The sequence below is a fragment of the Prenolepis imparis genome, unplaced genomic scaffold (assembly GCF_030444845.1).
Source record: "Prenolepis imparis isolate NDT839.2.m4 unplaced genomic scaffold, iyPreImpa1.0 SCAF_9, whole genome shotgun sequence".
Classification (NCBI taxonomy): Eukaryota; Metazoa; Arthropoda; class Insecta; order Hymenoptera; family Formicidae; genus Prenolepis; species Prenolepis imparis.
In genome coordinates, this window is record NW_028141167.1 from 16,779,775 (window position 1) to 16,800,081 (window position 20,307).

The following is a 20,307-nucleotide window of genomic DNA, read 5'->3' on the forward strand; positions in this document are numbered from 1 at the left end:
CCGTGCCGAGCTTGGCCGTTACGCTCCTGACCGCGCGAATTTCATGCGCTCCCATACGTCAACTTCAATGCCTCACCATTGAAATTCTATTCATTGGATCACATTTTTGTAAAGAACTTTTCGACTTAGAATTTCATGAAGAATCTGTCATTAAAAGCTTCTTCGCCAGTTCTGGGACACCCTGTATATATAATCAACGAAATAATAGATACGTAAAAAATTATGTATATAAGGAAATATATATTTAACTTTTTGCTTTTTAAATCTGATAAAAAATAATTTATATTAAAATAACAGTACTTATATCTTATCAGTATATTAATACTTGTTATGTAATATTAAAAGTAATTATATGGTTTATTATTTTTATTAATTATTATTAATTAATATTAACGATATATGGTATTTATATATTTAAATTGATATTTATATTTATATATTCATATATGTACATTTATATTTTTAGTTATTATTTATATTTATTTATATTATGTTATTTACAAATTTTATATTTTTTTATTTTTCTCTTATGGCTTTATACAGGATGTTAAAAAATTGTCGCATTTGCTCAGCGTCATTCGATAGAGAATGAAAATCTAAGAAAAAATGTCTAATACTATTTTTCGATTCGATGAATAATTTCGCCACAATTAATTATTGTAATTAGTTGATTAATTATTGTAATTAGTCGATTTTTTGATATAAAATGTAAAATATCTTGTAAAATATTTAGTTTTCGGTAATCTTATCATAATTTTATGCACAGAATAATGAGACTAATCAATTGGTGTAAAAAAAAAACAGATAATTGTTTTTAAAAAAAGTATGTAATTTGCAACATGCAGCTACGTACTTTTTCTTAAAAGCAACTATGTGTTTTTTTACACCAATTGATTGGTCTCATTATTCTATGCATAAAAGTATTAAGATAAGATTACCGAAAACTAAATATTTTACAAGATATTTTACATTTTATATCAAAAAATCGACTGATTACAATAATTAATTGTGGCAAAACTATTCATTGCATCGAAAAATAATATTATATATTTTTTCTTAGATTTCCATTTTCTATCGAATGGCGCTAAGTAAATGCGACAATTTTTTAACTCCCTGTATATATAAAAATAAGTTAAAACTAAAAGATTTTATTCAAAATATTATTATTAATTTTTTTATAATTTATTATTCCAAGATTAAAGTAAAAATAATTATATGTAAAACAATATAATATGTTGCACATTAATAAAGAGAAATAAATAAATAAAGCTAATAATAAATTAATTTTTATAATATAATTAAAATAATAATATAATAATTTATATATTATTTATTATTTATATATTGGTTATATATTATAATTTTTAATAATATATAATTAATTTTCGATCTTAAGAAATACGAAAACGCAATATTTTTTTTAGTTAACATAATTTAATCTGAAATTATACAGCAACACAAATATATATAGTGTGACCAACAATAAGATTAGTAATAATTAACATTACTATTAATTAAAATAAATAAATTTTTTTTTGTATTTAAAATTTAAAAATATTTTTCTTAAATTGAAACTATTATTTCTCTGAACTGCAACTCTTCTTATTCTGCAACTAAAAGAAAGTATTTTATGACAAAATAAAAAATACAACGAGTACATTTACACGACACCCCTAATCGGGTTTAATAACATCCGTAGTTGTCAAACTGGTCAATCACAGCCATTTCCTAGAAGAATGGAACGGCTGTGATTGGCCAGTCTTACAACTACCGATATTATTAAACCCGATTAAGGGTGCCGTATAAACGTACTAAATGAGAGCGTAAAAGGTCGCGCATATGCGTCTTTCTGATTATGAGAGCTTATGGTATCAGTTTCGGGCATAAGACGTACATATATTATGTCTATGGTTTCGGGTCGTGGAACACGCCAAGTCATAGTGGTAGGGGGCGCGGCGTACCGTGCGAGCTTGCCGAGTTCGATTCTATACCCCTTGGCGTGTTCCGAGACCCAAAAATGGCATCAGTGATGAGAACACTTTGCGAAGTAACGCAAACTACTGTAGAATCTCAGGAAAGTACGCGTGAATAATTATGCCCACGCGATCAATCGTGAAGTGTCATCATCAAGAACGCAATATCGTGATAAGAAGTGAATAGTGCAAAGAGAAGAAATAATAAATCAGCATGTAATAAAGCACGTAAGTACTGATCTGTGACCATCCAAAAGTTTATAAGTATTAAAAGAGGCTCATATTTAAATGATCATTATGATTAAAAGAAAACAAATTTTGGGTTGAATAATATACAGTAGTTATTAAATCAGATTATAAGCCGCCATGTAAACGTAGTTAATGAAACAGGAGAAGTTTTGAACCGTGTAAATAAATAATAAGAAAGAAAAAGAATGTATATACAGTATTTAGAATAACACTTTTTATTTTGCAGGGAAGTTATATGTAGGGAATACAATCCCGGACCTCATCTTCGATCCCGAGATTTCGGGATTTGTGAAATAGTATCCCGGGATCCCGGGCTTATCCCGGTATTAAAAAAAAATAAATTTTAATTAAAAAGAATACTTATATTATTTATATATCTTATATATTATTTAGACTTTTGAAAATAAGAACGCAAAAATAGAAGAGCATCTAAAGCAGGCATGTCAAACTCGTTTTGCATTACGGGCCACATGATCTATTTTGTATTAAGCTGAGGGCCGCATGTTTTCAATGTTCCTAGAATAAATAAAATACGATATTTTTTAAATTATTATATTTAGTATATTCAATGTATATTATACATAGTCGCTTTATATTTATATCTTATGTTACTTTTTAAAATAAAAATAAAAATTTTACGATTTTTTAAATAAAAAAACAAAAATAGAAACTATAATAAAAAATATTTTACTTTTTTTTATAAAAAACAAAAATAGAAACTATAATGAAAAATAAACAAAATCACAATTTAATATTATTTTTTAGAAGATATTTGACATCGTTTTTCACACAACAATTTTTTTGAAAAGATTTTCAAGAAGTTTCGGCGGGCCGCAGTTTTTTTGTTGGCGGGCCGCATGCGGCCCGCGGGCCGCGTGTTTGACATGCCTGATCTAAAGTATCATCACCAAGTCGACTTCTTAATCTGTTTCCAATATATCCGGCCGCAGAAAAGGCTCGCTCTGCTTCAACACTTGTAGGAGGGATGGTCAACAAATATTTGTAGACTAATTGTAGATGTCCACGAGTCCCTCCATTCTCAAACAGATTCATCTCTTTTTTTATGCTCGTCGATAAATCAGAATCTTTTTGAGTTTGCGGTTCCATAATTTTCATACTTTTTTCTATTTCTTCTTGTAATTTTTCTTTCAACGTAAGCTGAATAGATGGCTGCGTTATGGTAAGATCACTTTCTCTTTCTTCCTCTTCGTTATCTAGGTCTTCAGTGTGATGTTTTAAGCTTTCGATCAATCCTTTTATTTGTTTTCTTATAACAGTTTGACAAGGGATTGAAAATAGATCGTCTGCTGCATTTTCATCACTGCATCGAGGATTTTGTAGATAATTCAACAGACCAGATAATTCCACGCGTCGTCTTTGCTTAATTCGATGTAATAAACATTTCTTCATTTCCTTGGCAAGAATTGTTTTCTTTTCCGTTAACTGATTGATCAGAAATTTAAAAGCCGCATCAGCTGTACACAAATTAGAATCTTGGCGACAGAGTGCTTCTACCGTTAATTTTATTGGTGCAAGTACGTCGATAATTTCTGTCATCAATGCAAAATCGTTATCTTTTAAACATATAGGATGATTTAGATCTATAAGCGCTTTTTGGATGCTGGATTTTAAAAGAACGAAACGCTCTAGCATAGTAAGAAGACTGTTTCATCTTGTTTTACAGTCGAGAAGAAGTGAAAGTTCTTTTCCATGTTCGCATTTGACGTATTTTTGAAGAACAACGTCATTTTTGGTCGGCGATCTTTTAAAATATATTACGATTTTACGAACTTTTTTAATGATGTCATTAATATTTTGTTTGGTCGTAAGGTCGGGGATTTCTTGAATTAGATCATTTTGCGAAATTATGAATCCTGATTCTAAACAGTCCAAATTCTCTAAATTTTCGTCATCAATGTCGCTCATATTTGCAATATTTGTTGATTCACTCGAAGAAGATTCAAATTGAACAGTTTTTTTATTATAAATAACATCACAGACTGCTAAATGAATACCGTGCGCAAAGCAAAGTTGGTGTTCAGCATCAATAAGTTTTCCTACTTTGACCATTATATTTGGCCCATCGGTCGTAATACAGACAATATCCTTCTCAAGTGAGATTTCATGTAGAGTAAGGCGAACTCTTAAAATTTTTATACACACCTCAGCAGTCATAGATTCGCGGATACGAATTAGGCCTAAACTCCAATATTTGTTGCGCGAATGAACGTTGACATTCATGAATCGTTTATTGGCGGTTGATGTCCATTCATCAAAAGTTAAACTAAATCTTTCTTCCGAGCTCTTTAAGTGTCGTATTTCAGCAGAAACTTGCTCTCTGATTTTGTGACTGTAATTCATTACACGATTTCGAATCGATACTGCTGATGTTGGTATATCATCGAAACCCTTCGCAATTAATAATTTTCTTAAGTCACTCGATGTTATAAACACGCTGAACGTCAAACCATCCAGTGCCGTCATACGCGCCAAAATGGCATCAAGAGTATTACTCTGAGATGTAATAAAATATTCACTTATTTTTTGTTTTTTAGTTAGCGGCTGTGTGTCTTTGTGGCTCTGACTTGTAGACGGATAATTTACTTCACTTGACACTTTCATTTTATGTTTGGATAACAAATGTGTGTGCAAACCCTTAGTTGATCCTCCCAAAGTCTTAAGAATTGCATTACATTGCTTGCATTGGGCACAACTTCCGTCCAACTTTGCAATTAAATAATGACACCACACTGATGACGTATCGGAATCTTTCTTGTGTTTCACGAAAACGCAGGTGTTCGACATTTCTAAAAAAATGTATTTTTCGGAACGCAAGACGCAACTTATTTTAACGAGAGCGTAATGTGAACTGATAATGTACATGTTTTAACTTGTACACGGAGGTCGGGACTGTCGGGAGTTCGGACGAAATACGGAACACGTTGCAACCAGTGCGACACTGGATATGCGGGCGACTTACTTGACTTGCGCGCGCGCGGCTAATAAAAATATTGTCGAGGATAAAACTAATAGATAATACATGTAGGATTTGTAATAAGCGGATCTTCGATTAAAATTTTACAAACATTTATATGCGAAATATATTTAAACAACTATTTATAGTTTAATTACGTTAGTAAAAATTCTTTTAAATTCATACACAACTTATTATTAGTGAAAATTGTTTTAAATTTATACATAAATATTTAGAAGATAATTATTAAAAATCCCGAAAATCCCGGAATTAGTAGTTTACAATCCCGGGATTGTCAGAACCAAAAAATAGCCGGGATACCGGGATTCCGGGATCCCGTATCCCGGGATTGTATTCCCTAGTTATATGGTATGTACGGGTGCGATATGGAGGTATAAATGAAAAATATGAAGAAAAGAAGCAGCAGATCAGCGTGTAATATAGCATAACACATGTAAGTATTGGTTTGTGGCTGTCCGAATTAAAATGTTTCCCAACAGATAAATAGTTATTGTATAATATGTAACTAATGTGCTTATTACATGTAACATATATGTTAGATGCAATTAATGGACATGTTCCGATATACTGCTGGTACTAAAAATGTATAATATATGTAACGTAAACTATATATTTTCAATACTGGCAGTGTATATCAGAACATGCCTAATCGATATATTATAAATATTACATCTAAATAGATGTAAATAGATATAATACATCTAAATAGATGTAATATTTGTAATATAACATATATATTGTAGTTACATTGTAATTATATCCCAGATAGCACAAGTAATTTATCGATATTAGGCATGTTCTGATATACACTGCCAGTACTGAAAATCTATAATTTATGTTACATATATTACTGGCAGTATATCGGAACATGTCCATTATGTCCAGGATGCTGAAGAAATTTTTTAAATATTTTTATAATATAAAAATGATAAAAAAGAATATCTATTATACAGGGTGTCCCAGACCTAACGTACCACCCGTTAATGGGAGATTCCTGAGATCATTTTGAGACGAAAATCCTAATACCAAAATGTCGAGGCTGCAATACTTTTCAAATGAGAAGGGTTTATAATTGACTAATCAAAAAGTCCGAAATTCGCGCGCTCAGGCATGGCACATTGCACAGTAGTGAAGGTGTTTGTGTATGTGCCATGCCTGAGCGCGCGAATTTCGGACTTTTTGATTAGTCAATTATAAACTCTTCTCATTTGAAAAGTATTGCAGCCTCGACATTTTAGTATTAGGATTTTCGTCTCGAAATGATCTCAGGAATCTCCCATTAACGGGTGGTACGTTAGGTCTGGGACACCCTGTAATCTATAATATTATATATATATGTATATATCTATTATAATATCTATTATATCTATTATATATAATATAAAAATGATAAAAAAGAATATATATTATATATGTAGGATGTCATGAGGTCAAAAATCATCGAGGACATTAATTTGTTGAATATCTCAGAATGTTCGATGGCGGAAAAGGCAAACTATTTTGAGGAGCAGATACAGAAAAAGATGAAGGCGAAGAACGTACCGAGGTTGCAGTAACAAGATTCTGCCAAGTCAGAGAAGGAAATAAGGTTGTCTCTCTTCAAGGACAAGTTGATCGACGAAAGTAAGATAATCAAAAATTAAATGGTCAAAATATAAATATATAATTGTTATACATTAAAATTACATATTTTTTAATAACTTTTTTATGTTATATAAAATGATTCATATTATTATAAAATATTAAAGATAGGAATTATCCAATGTAATACAAATAAAAAAAAGGTAATAATAGAATAATAAAATAAGGTTGTCTCTCTTTTCAAGGACAAGTCGATCGACGATTAAAAAGTCACGGCGCGGAGAAGAGTATGGCGGATAGCGAAGAAGAACATCGATATCGAGAAGAAGCACGTGGCATAATCGAAGAAGATTGAAAAGATTTTGAAGATTGCGGAGGATACGAAACAGAAGAGGAAGATTTAGAAAGAGCCGAAAAATACACGTGAGGAAGTTTATCGAATAGACATTGAGAAATTATGAATGGTCAGTAAGAATTATTATTATTACGTATATACCTCTTGTGTTTCTTCTTCTAAAATTCTTTTTTTTGGTGTACGTATTCCTTTTAATAAATTTGATAGTGGCATATGCCCTTCTATTTTCTTTATATCTGTTAATTTGTTCACAATTAAGTATGGTGGATCAACTATTTTCGGGAAAAAAATAAATATATTATATAAATTATATATACAACTAAATATATATTATGTATATAAACATATGAGTCGTTCGCTCGAAAAACGATTGACTTAAATCGACTTAAGTTTTTGCACAAAAAATTGAATTAAAGATTTAACTGTATGATTCGAGTTATTAAATATTATGCTACCAGCTTTTATATTTTTTAATATACGTGTTTCTATTTTGCCGAGTAGCAAAATGTTTAATAATTTGAATCATATAGTTGAATCTTTAATTTTTTATGTAAAAACTTAAGTCGACTTAAGTCGTTTTTTGAGCGAACAACTGTTAAAAAGTAAACAATAGACTATAAAATTTTTATTGGCTATATATAAATATTATATAAATAATATAAATATATAATATAAATATTTTTATTTTTATACCTGCAGAATACATAGTTCCAACAACTTCAACTTTATCGCCTTTTTTTATTTCTGATGAAAAATATTCATCATTTGTGAAGTTGATTATATGAACTTTCACTTTAAATGTCCCATCAGTTAGCGAACCATATCCGATAGTTTTATTTAATTTATTATTAAACATTTCATAAAAATTTGATTTAATATATGCTTTTAATACTGTAAAATAAATATTTAAAAAGTTAAAATTATATTATAAATATAAATATAATATATTAGAAATATATAATAATTAAATATTATTATAATAATAATGTAAAATTATAATAAAAAATAATTTAATATTAATTTAATAATAATTTAATAATAATTTAATAATATAAAATTAAAATAAAATATAAAAAATATAAAATTAAAATTAAAATAAAATATGTAATTATATGTATGTTATAATTGTATCCAATTTTTATTATATTATTATTATTATTATTTTATGATTATATTATTGTTATTTATTTTGTTATTATTTTTATTATTTTATTATTATTATAATTATTATAACAAATAAATTAAATATTAAATTATAAAATTATAAAACAAATAATAATATACATAAGTAGAACTATATTATATATGAAACTATCTATAAAACTCACTTATACATCGCGAATTATTTAAAATATCCTTTAATTCCACATATTCCGGATTCATATTTGTTATATTTGTGGGTTCATATCTGCCTAAGAAGTTAGATACTATAGTGTTGCTTTTTATATGTAATTCAAATGGCACATTGCCGTTGTTATATTTAGTTACTTTCGGTGTTCGTGCTTGCACACCGTCTAGATGGATTATCTATATTCATATATTTTATAATATAATAATTTTATAAACTATGTATAATAACAAAAAAATATAATTTTTAGTCGACAAAACTGGCAACTTGTATTTACAGAAACTTTATTGCGACGTTTCGACCATAGTTTTTGGTCCTTTTCAAGCAATTAATTACAAAGGATTAAACAGGTCAGTTAATGTTTACAATCACAAAAAATAATACAAAAATAAAATAGATTAAGAGTTGAAAGATAAGTGAATAGATAAAAAATATGATTATCAACTCACATTCATTGCGCATCAAAAAACGTTGGAAAATATAAAATACATATCAATATAATATCGAAAGATATGAAGAAGCGTGTATGTTTCTCACCGGAGCCATGTATGTATAATAAATTAACATACAATAATAAAATACATATTATTATAATAATAAAATATACATATAAAATAGTATTATAGTATATTTTATTACTCTATAAAATATACTATAATACTATAATATTGCATATTTTATAGTAATATTAATAAACAAAGTTTTTATGAATAATCAAACTTACGTAATTAGTTAGTACTACATTCTATATTATCTATATCGTCGTCCCATGCAATTATTTGTACACGACGTCCGTTTCCGTTATTGACAAAAAATTTAAAAATTTTATACTGATTGTTATTTCCAACGAATCATGAGGACTCAATTCCGTCAACAAAACCGATAATTTCACTATTAACATTTTTAAATTAATCATGATTTATTAAAATTAAATTTAAAAAGAATTCGAAAACATAATAAATTTTTTAATAAAATCGAAAATTATATTTTAGAAAATAAAAATAAAAATTGAACTGAATAATTAAAGAGAATAATTAAAAATAAATTTATATTAGACTTACACAGTTGAGTCAAAAACTTTAATTGTATCTATTGCTTCGTTAGTAGAAAATAAACTGATTGGATCTACATCTTCTTGATTTTCTTGATCATTGAAATCTTGATCATCAATATTATTTTCAGACATTTTTTTGGAAATCTGCAGGTAGAAAATTTTAATTAATTATTGTTATTGTTATTATTGTTATATTTATTATTATATATAACTTAAGAAATATTTTTTAATCGGCTCTCAATATTAATAAATAATAAATAAATAACTATGATGTTTTAGAAGTCGGCCAATAGAGCCAAGCGCGAAAATTAATTTTTAATTTTTCGGAACAGTATCTCTTGGTTTGAGATTACTGAGTTCCATTGATTAATTATCAATGAACCTCGAACTTACAACGGAAAAATAGGCGAGAAAAATATAGGTCCGAAAAGTTGCTGAAGCGGGAATTGAACCCGCGTCTTTCGCTTGCCGGGCGACTGCTCTTACCACTAAGCTATTCAGACCCTTTCAATCCTATATTTTTCATTTGCCTTCTAATAGATGTTAGTAAATAACGCCATGATTAGGCCCAGGCGTAAATAAATATATAACTTAAGAAATATTTTTTAATCGGCTCTCAATATTAATAAATAATAAATAAATAAACATGATGTTTTAGAAGTCGGCCAATAGAGCCAAGCGCGAAAATTAATTTTTAATTTTTCGGAACAGTATCTCTTGGTTTGAGATTACTGAGTTCCATTGATTAATTATCAATTAACCTCGAACTTACAACGGAAAAAATATGTATTTACGCCTGGGCCTAATCATGGCGTTATTTACTAACATCTATTAGAAGGCAAATGAAAAATATAGGATCGAAAGGGTCTGAATAGCTTAGTGGTAAGAGCAGTCGCCCGGCAAGCGAAAGACGCGGGTTCAATTCCCGCTTCAGCGACTTTTCGGACCTATATTTTTCTCGCCTATTTTTCCGTTGTAAGTTCGAGGTTAATTGATAATTAATCAATGGAACTCAGTAATCTCAAACCAAGAGATACTGTTCCGAAAAATTAAAAATTAATTTTCGCGCTTGGCTCTATTGGCCGACTTCTAGATAGATAGATAATTTTTATTACTGCCCCAATTGGGGATTACAAGGCGCTTTTTTCCGAGGAGCGTACCCAAACCTCTTACAATCTCCCCTTCTCTTTACCATATCATACATATACCACTTCCATTACAGTAACAGTAACCAATACACATTAACCGTCTTCCGCCTCTTTTCCCTTTCCTCCATACTCCTTGCATCCTCCCTTTTCCTCCTTCCATCATCCTCCTGAACACCTCTATCCCGATTCCTCTCCTATCCTCCCTCGTCTCTCGTCCGACCTCCCTTCTCCTTCTTCCTCCTTCCTCTCCCTTAGCTCATCCTGCTCCCCCTCTCCTCATCGACTCCGTATCTCCTTTTTCTTCCACCAGTTCCAAGCAGGCATATGGGGTGTGTTGGTTCGAACAAGATTCGAACCCGGGACCTTCCGCATACCAGCCAGATACTGAGTATGCGGGGCCACTTTTCACCCCATTGGCCGACTTCTAAAACATCATATTTATTTAATTATGTAGACAATAAGAGTAAAACGTTATAAGACGCGCGTGATTTGGCGATGCGCGGATCGATTGCGCGGAGAATAATCTCCTTGCGCGACGGTTCGATACAAACAGTCGTTCGGGATCAGCTGTTATAATAACACATATATATATAGACGCGAGTCTCCTTGACCGACTTATTGTATATCCCTATTATATAGGCCATCCGTATTAAAGCCTTTTATACCTGACATCGAGTTATTCTAATTTTATATTTTTCCTGACACGCCGTTCCTAATTGAGGGAGTTATTAATTTGAATATAATAATCTCCCACAATTATTTATTATTATATTTATTATATTTGTTATATTATTGTTAATATTATAATTATTGTATAATAATATAATTAATATACAATAATAATTATTGTATAATAATATAATTAATATACAGGGTTAGTCAAAAGTGTGGAAACCCCTAAATAATTTTTGTAAAAATGAAAATATCAAAAAACGGTAAAACACGTATTTTGATTTATCAAAAAAGCTACCCTATGACATGGATATCGATCATCCCCCACCCCCTGGTGCACGGGGGTAAGAGGGGGGTTGAAAATTTTAAATTGGATTAAGGGTCGAGTGGGGGCTCATTTGAAAGGTCTTTTCATAACAAACACACCCTTAAAATTTTAAGTCGCTACGATCCCCTCATTCAAAATGGCGGCCGTTCAAATTTCGAAATTTCATGCACTTAGTGTTATCCAGGATCAACTGCGTGGAAGTGGCATGAATTTGATCCCTTGTGTGTGTGTGTGTGTGTGTGTGTGTGTGTGTGTGTGCGCGCGTGTGGCTAAACAAGTGTGAATGTGTACATAGTGGTGGAAAACAGTTAGAAACCGCGTATGGTCTCATGACCTGCACATTTATCACAGTCACTCGCAATTATATTTATTTTAATAAATCTTGAAATCAATGTTTTTGAATGTAATAAAGATTGGAACGCGCGGCATGTTTTATGAAATGCGTAACGTTTTATTGACAAGTTTTTGCAGAATAAATTATAAAGATATATTTGGTTTTTTCAGACGATAGCTCGATTTATGATTTATAATCATAAAATTCGGAAAAATTCGATTGAAAGATTATCGATACGGAAATTGACATTCACATGACAAGTGCAGTTGTCACAATTTCATATGAAATTGTATATATATATGCAAATAAGTAATATAGATATATATATATATATATATATATACCTATATTACTTATTTGCAATTATCAAATGAGCAATATAAATATTTAACAGCGTCTTCTCCGCTCCAATTAATGTTTAAAATAACAAAACAAATGAAACTTATTTGAAAACAGAAAGAATATCTTACATGAATATGCATACATATCGAAATATATTTGACATTTAATTTGTATGCTTTTTTTCTATATATTGCGACAACTTTTTCCTCCGGCTCGTGCGCGACAAACCGGAAGAATGGAGCCGAGTCGTCTACAAAAACGAGACAGATATATTTGTTAATTAATTCGCGCGTGTGAGCTAAGGTGTCGGTCGCTCCGCGCGTACCGCAGCGGAGACAAGGGCCGTAATTACTACTCAACGATGTTTAGGACGCCAGACACGATCTTTCACGTGTCAATCCGCGAAATAAGCCGACGCGAAATCTTGGCCGAAAACCCGCTACGGGCCGGTCAGCTCTCCTAACGGTAGAGGGGCAGGGTAATGTTGCCGCGAAACCAATAGATTCGAGAATGTTAAAATCGCGAAATACTCAAACGCAGGATTTACGATTTACGGGACGAGACGAGACACGAAATAAACGACTGGATTTAATTAATACTATTGATAACAGAAATTTATTATAAAAAGAAATATAAAGAAATATAAAGAATTATAAAGGAATATACGAGTTAAAAAATAATACAAATTTGATAGGAAAATAACGTGTTACGACAATGCGAAAAGAATACGAAGTCCTCGCTTCGAGTATTACTAACGGTAACTGAGATTTACAAAAGAATAATAATACAACAACGGGACTAACAATAACAACTCGTAATAAGAACAACGCTAAGAAGGCGAAATCAAAAGCCAAACTAAACCCGGTTAACAATAATCATGAGATAGTCTCGCGCGGCGCCATTCGATATCCTTCCGACGGCCCGTGGCCGAGATCTCGCTCTCTCTCTCACTCTCGCGTTCGCGCTCTCGCGTGATCTTTCTCACGCTCGCACTCTCTCGCCGATGGTCGCGAATATTATGTATTCTCGCTATCGTAACTACGTTACGCGAACTCTCGTACGCTTTTCACTCGGATCGATAAATAATTCCGCGACGAAATCCTCACGCTACAACGACATTCACTCAATCGCACGACACAATTATACTACGACGCGACAACGCACAGTCGCGATACGTAAATCTGACCGAATCCCGGAGAGACGATAATTACACGTACTTTAATTGACGGACTGACGGTCTCGGAAACTCTCGCCACTTAACGTCGATCGCTCGCAAACGCTAAAGGTCGGGCTGAGCCCTCACAAATTCCTCTAATCTATAGTCACACAAACAGCTCGCGACGACGCTAGAGTGGCTAAGGCTCGGACATACAGTAATTAATATAGCGTACACGGGTAACCTCACCGATAAATACTCTCTCTTCCTGAGCACCCGTGCGTCTTCGGGACTTCGGAACCTCGGTAGCCTCGAGATCAGCTGACGCTCGGTAACGGGCACGCACTACGTAGGACAGGCAGCACAAGAGTGTCGGATCTACTGCCCCGAATCGATATCGGGACTCAATCCTGCGCGAAAGGGGTTGCGCGGACGCCCACCCAATTATCGCATCGCACGACTTATCGCCGTCGCGCGGTTTACGCACGGCCGTACTTAGGGCGACAGCGCCCTTATCGGTAATTCGTAATAATTATAATGGGCGGTAATAGCGTTACGCTTTCGAGAGCCTCGGCTATCCTTGGAGCCTCATGGTATCTCGCGGTGTGGCCGAGATCGTTTTTCGGTTCCGTCGAACTGCAGTTCGATGCGATCCGCCCTCGTGAATCCGGGGTGACTTCCTCGCCTTTTCAATGTACGTCACTGCCCGGTCGGGAGGGTTTGCGCGATCTGCTCTGTAACGGCCGCATCCTTGAATCGGCCGACTTCCAAATTTTTGTAAATACGGTGGCTCCGGACGGTTTTTATGTCCCTCCAAGGTTGCCGACTATGTTTTTGATGCTCTCTAGGTCGCCGTTGTTGTTCGACTCTATCCTCGCACCAACGCTCCATGTACGATAAAAAAAATAAAAATAAACGCGAATTAATAATATAATTTCGGTATCGCAAGCCGTCTCTCCGGGGAAAATCGGTGGCTCTCGTGCTCTCTCTCTCTCTCGCGTGGCGCGGCCGCTCGGCCCTTGCCCCGCGATTTCGGCTGGAGGGACGCGCGTCGTGACGGCAACGTCACAATATACAAGGTATCTTAATCACATCAAATGATTTAATAATAGCATAATATAATAATATAATTAATACATTATGGCTGAGTTTCGATATTCACTGCCAATACTGAAAATCTATAGTAAGCGTGACGTAAACTATAGATTTTTAGTACTGGCAGTGAATATCAAAACTCAGCTTATATTTTATAGTTGAAGGAAATAAATGGCGCGCGCGAAGCGCGCGCTTTGTAGTGTTCTAGTATGATAAAATGTAAAATATTGCATTAAAAAAATATACATATATGGGGCATTCCATGCCAAATCAACGACTTTTTTCCCCGACCATTTTTTATTTACTTCATTTTTTTTTGTTTTTGTATCTATTAAAAGTAGCTTTCATGAATTTTTTTAGATTTTTATCTTTATCGATTTCCGAGTTAAACATTTAAAAAAAATTAATTTTAACACAATTTTCGAAAATTTCAAATATTTATATCTTGAAGAAAAATAAAAATATTGTCATTGATAAGATAGTCATTTTTTTCTTTGAATATATTTTTCAAAAAAAATTATGAAAAAATTTAAAAAAAATTTATGAATGTTTTAATCAATTTTAACCAAAATTATATTTTTTTCCTTAATGAAAACCCTTCGATTTTTTTCAAGAAAATGTATATCATTCTAGAGTTAAAAACAAAATTTTAGAGCTACTAGCGAAGAGGGGATTCAAATATTTTTGATTTTTTAAGACTATTTTTCGACACTAAAAAAAAATTTTTTTTTTAAATCGAATTTTTTGGTGTTTTACACCACTCTGATTAAAAAAATAAGTATTCACAAAATTAATAGGCATTTATTTCGAAGTATTAAAGGGTAAAAAAACGAAAATTCTAATATGTTAAAAAAATTAAAAATATTGGAATTTTTTTTTCCTGACCCTTAAAACCATTAAAACTTTAAAATAAGTGCCTGTTAATTTTGTAAAGACTTATTTTTTAAATCAAAGTTGTGTAAAACATCAAAAGTGCGATTTTTGAAAAAAAAATTGAAAAAAATTGAAAAGTAGTCTTAAAAAGTCGAAAATATTTGAATCCCCTCTTCGCCAACAGCTCAAAAATTTTGTTTTTAAACCTAGAATGATGTACATTTTTTTGAAAAAAATCGAAGGGGTCTCATTGAGAAAAAAAAATAATTTCGGTTAAAATTGATTAAAACACAATTAAATTATTTTTTTAATTTTTTAAATATTTTTTTTCGAAAAATACATTCAAAGACAAAAAAAATGATCACCTTATCAATGACAATATTTTTATTTTTCTTCAAGTTATAAATATTTAAAATTTTCGAAAATTGGGTTAAAATCAATTTCTTTTAAATGTGTAACACGGAAATTGATATAGATAAAAATCTAAAAAAATTCATGGAAGCTACTTTCAATGAATACAAAAACAAAAAAAAATGAGGCAAATCAAAAATGGTCGGAGAAAAAAGTCGTTGATTTGGCGTGAAATGCCCCATATATACAGGGTGTCCGGTGGTTCGCGTTTCACCTGTCGTAGGCAGATTCCTGGGATCATTTGGAGACGATTTTTCCTCAGCGAAAATTATTAGTCTCGCGATTTACAGAGAAGCGATGAAAGAGATGCTCTCACGAAAACGGTCGATATCTGATTCGATTATTTCGGCGTATATATGCATGTCAAGGACTCGAGTATTGTGATACCGAGCAGTTGATTTGAAAGCCGCGAGGAACGGTGAGATGCGCGGTAAGACGCTCGAAACGCGGAAAAAATGTAAACACGTTCGGCGCGAAGAAGAGCCGTTGCACGGCTTTAATAAGAAATTTAAAAGAAACGCGATGCAAATATAAATTTAGATACAGACGTTAAATACATCGAGATACAGAAATTCGAATTAACTCCTTACGAAGATAATAAATTAATTGAAATATTTGAACATTACCGCCCGCCTTAGGGGCGTGATGAACGCCGCTGAAGTAGTTAACAATCAAATTGAGAATTAATCCAATATAGTATAAGCAGATAGAATTAATACTAGAAGGACAATAACCTGAGGTACGAGATACGCAAAGAGAGTTTTAAAAAACGCGATTTGGCAAACAGAAAATTGTTAAGGAGAGCGCTCGCATAAATACGGTTATTAAAGTTATGAACGTTACGACTCGATCGGAAGCGGACATAATTTTACGATAGGTCTTTTGAAGAAAGACACGGATATGTCGGAATGACACGGCAGTACGGACGGTGACGACGCGAATTCGACCGTCAGACCCAGGATGGACAGCGATTACTCGCGCTAACGGCCACTTCGACGGTGGATATCTCTCATCGAGAATTAACACGAGAGATCCGATTGATATTGAGTGAGATGATTGCTGCCACTTATTACGAGTCTGCAAGCGCTGAAGATATTCGGTCGACCAGCGATGCCAAAATCGTTTGAGCGTATGTCGGAGAAGTTACCACCGTGACAAACGTGACATCGGCGTTTCGGTTAACGACGGTTCCGGAATAACGATGAGAGACTCGCCGACGAGGAAGTGTGCGGGTGTCAACGCGGAAGTATCGGCAGGATCGTCAGAGAGCGCGCAAAACGGTCGCGAATTTAAGACTGCTTCGATCTGCACAAGAAGTGTACTAAATTCCTCGTACGTGAGGACGGAATCGCCAAGAACACGTCGAAGGTGAAATTTGGTAGATTTTACCGCGGCCTCCCATTTACCACCGAAATGTGGAGCGGAGGGAGGATTGAATCTCCACGTAGTACCGTCGACGGCGAGAAGATGAGACAATTCGGCGACTTCTTTGGACGCGGAATTGAACATTCGACGAAGTTCCGCATCGGCGCCGACAAGATTCGTGCCGCAATCACTATGCAGTGTACTGCATCGGCCGCGTCTACTGATGAATCGTCGGTACGCAGCGATAAATCCTTGCGTTGAGTAGTCCGTGGCGAGCTCGAGGTGGACTGCTGATGTGGCGAAACAGACGAACACTATCAGATGGCCCTTGTAGTTGCGAGAAGCTTTTCCCCGCCATGTTCGGAGATTGAAGGGACCGGCATAATCCACGTCGGAGTTGAAGAACGGACGCGTTGGTGTCACGCGAGACGTTGGCAGCGATCCCATAATTTCTCTGGCGGTGGCGGCGCGATGTCGGGTGCATCGAATGCATCGACGAATGAAAGAGCTGATGGGTACGCGACCGCCGATGACCCAATAGTGCTGCTTCAACGTTGCTAGCACGACCTGCACTCCGCCATGAAGCGTCTGTTGATGGATGTCTGAAATGACAAGGCGTGAGAAAAAAAAGTCGCGAGGCAATATGGCTGGATGTTTGCTGTTCGAATCCAATAATGAATTTTGCAAGCGTCAACCGACGCGAAGAATGCCTTCCAAATCGACGAATGGTGAGAGTTTGAGAAGCGGATGAGTGCGAGGAAGAGCAGCTTTCCGAGAGCAGAGCTCCAGTTCTCGGCTGAAGTATGTCCTCTGCGTTTCTTTCAGCCAGAAGGTTCGGGCGTTGAGAATCTCGTCCGCTGTCAATCCCAGGGAGAATAGGCTTTTGTGACCTTTGAAGCGAGATGTTGCGCGCATAATCCAGGCCGTTATGCGAATGAGACGGTTGAGCTGCGAAAATCGATCTATTAAGTCCCAGCAATCAGGTGTTGCACTTACCATCGAGACGTGAACTGGATTCTGTGGACGCTTTTCAAGGTCGATTGATGAGTCGATAGGAGGATTTCCTGTAGGCCATCCAACAGAGGGACCTTGAAGCCACGATGGACCGTGCCACCAGAGATGGTGCTGATGAAGTTGATGCGGAGAGAGACCGCGAGACAAACAGTCGGCAGGATTGTCCACTCCAGCGACGTGATGCCAGCCCGCATCGGAAACTAGATCCTGAATGGCGGCCACTCGATTCGAGACGAACTCCTTCCATCTCGACGGATGACCTCGGACCAAGCGAGACTGACACTCGAATCGATCCAGAGGTGAACATGTACATGTTGATACTCGAGGAGATCTCGAACTCGAGAAAGCAGACGAGCTAGTAATACAGCAGCGAAGAGCTCCAATCTCGGAATCGTTTGTCGTTTGACCGGAGCGACTTTACTTTTGGCTGCGAGGATTTCGACCTTCGCATCTGCGTAGTTATGGAAGGTTCGGACGTAGAGAACCGCTCCAAGTGCGTTTTGCGAAGCATCGGAGAATCCGTGCAGTTCGATGCCTTGTACAGATGCGGAAGTGCCGATCCAGCGAGGAATTGAGAGCTCGGACACGCCGCGCAAACCTTCGTCAAAGGTGACCCATTCGTGAGCTAGAGATGGAGGTAGTGGATCATCCCATCCTATTTCTGATTTCCAGAGTCGTTGTATGAATATTTTTCCCACGATGGTGATTGGAGCGAGCCATCCGAGGGGGTCGAACAGTTGAGCTACCCGAGATAATGCAGATCGTTTAGTGAGTACTCCTGTAGAATTAGATTGACTTACGTAAAACTTGAATACATCGTTCGTTGGATGCCAAGCAAGACCGAGAGTGCGAGCTTCAGTCGGAAGTTCTCGAGTGGATGAGAGTTCCGGAGACGTTGAAATACTCGAGAGAATAGACTCGTCGTTTGACGCCCATTTCTGTAAGCGGAAGCCGCCCGCCATAAAAAGTCGTGTCAGTTGAGCTGCCTTAGTTTGAGCTTCTTGCGAAGAATCAGCTCCGGAAAGAATGTCGTCTACATAGATTTCCTTTCGTAGAATCTGAGCGGCTTGCGGATAGTTATGCTCCTCGTCGGAGGCGAGCTGCTGAATTACGCGCAGCGCGAGAAACGGAGCACAGGTGAGGCCGTACATTACTGTACAGAGCTGAAAGTCCTGAGGAGCTCCGACTTCACTCCAGACTATTCGTTGATGATCTCGATCGTCTGGGTGGATCAAAATCTGCCGATACATCTTTTGAATATCGGCAGCGAAGACGTATGCGTGAATTCGCCAGCAAAGAAGAACTGCATCAAGATGCAGTTTCGGTCCAGCGTGAAGACAGTCGTTGAGTGAGACACCGGTATTGGTGCGCGACGATCCATTGAATACGATCCTCAATTTTGTCGTGGAGCTTGATTCACGGAAAACCTCCTGATGAGGAAGATAGACTGAAGTAATATGACCTTGAACGTTTGCTGCTCGCTGCATGTGTCCCAGGCTCTCGTATTCCGTCATGAACTCTACATAGAGGTTACCGAAAGATGGCTCTCGTTGTATTCGATGGTGAACTCTTTCGAGACAAACAGCTAAGGAACGAGATTCTCCTAATGACTTGCAAGATGATTGAAATGGTAGACGGACAATGTATCTTCCGGTGTGATCTCGAGAATGCGTTACTTGAAAGTGCTTTTCACATTCGAGCTCGTCTGGACTAAAATGATTAGAAGCTGATAACGTGACTTCTTCTTGTAGCCAAAATCTCTTAAGTTCTTCATGAAGATCGATGTCCGTGGTGGATCGAATAGTGAACGAGACCGAGCGAGAAGAAGACGTAAACAAGTTCGCTGGCCCAGAAATAATCCAGCCGAACGAAGTCTCTTGAGCGACGGGGGTGTTTACAGGTCCTCGCTTAATTGAGCCGCTGTCACGTCCGGTCACATAAAATTTTTACTTTCACATGAAATAAATTCTAAGTCCTCTAAGTACCGTTTGAAAAGCGCGCCAGTGCCGGCCAT

The 20,307-nt window shown here is 35.1% G+C and overlaps 1 protein-coding gene across 1 annotated transcript; it reads right to left on the reverse strand.

The window, feature by feature from the left end:
• Positions 1-17,057: 17,057 nt before the first annotated feature.
• LOC145940203 (uncharacterized) lies at positions 17,058-20,307 on the reverse strand. Its single transcript, XM_083045116.1, has 5 exons — positions 20,279-20,307; positions 18,659-20,213; positions 18,276-18,575; positions 17,975-18,227; positions 17,058-17,881 (listed from the first exon to the last, which is right to left on the reverse strand). The coding sequence occupies exons 1-5, from the start codon at positions 20,305-20,307 to the stop codon at positions 17,058-17,060; spliced, it is 2,961 nt and encodes a 986-aa protein (XP_082901242.1).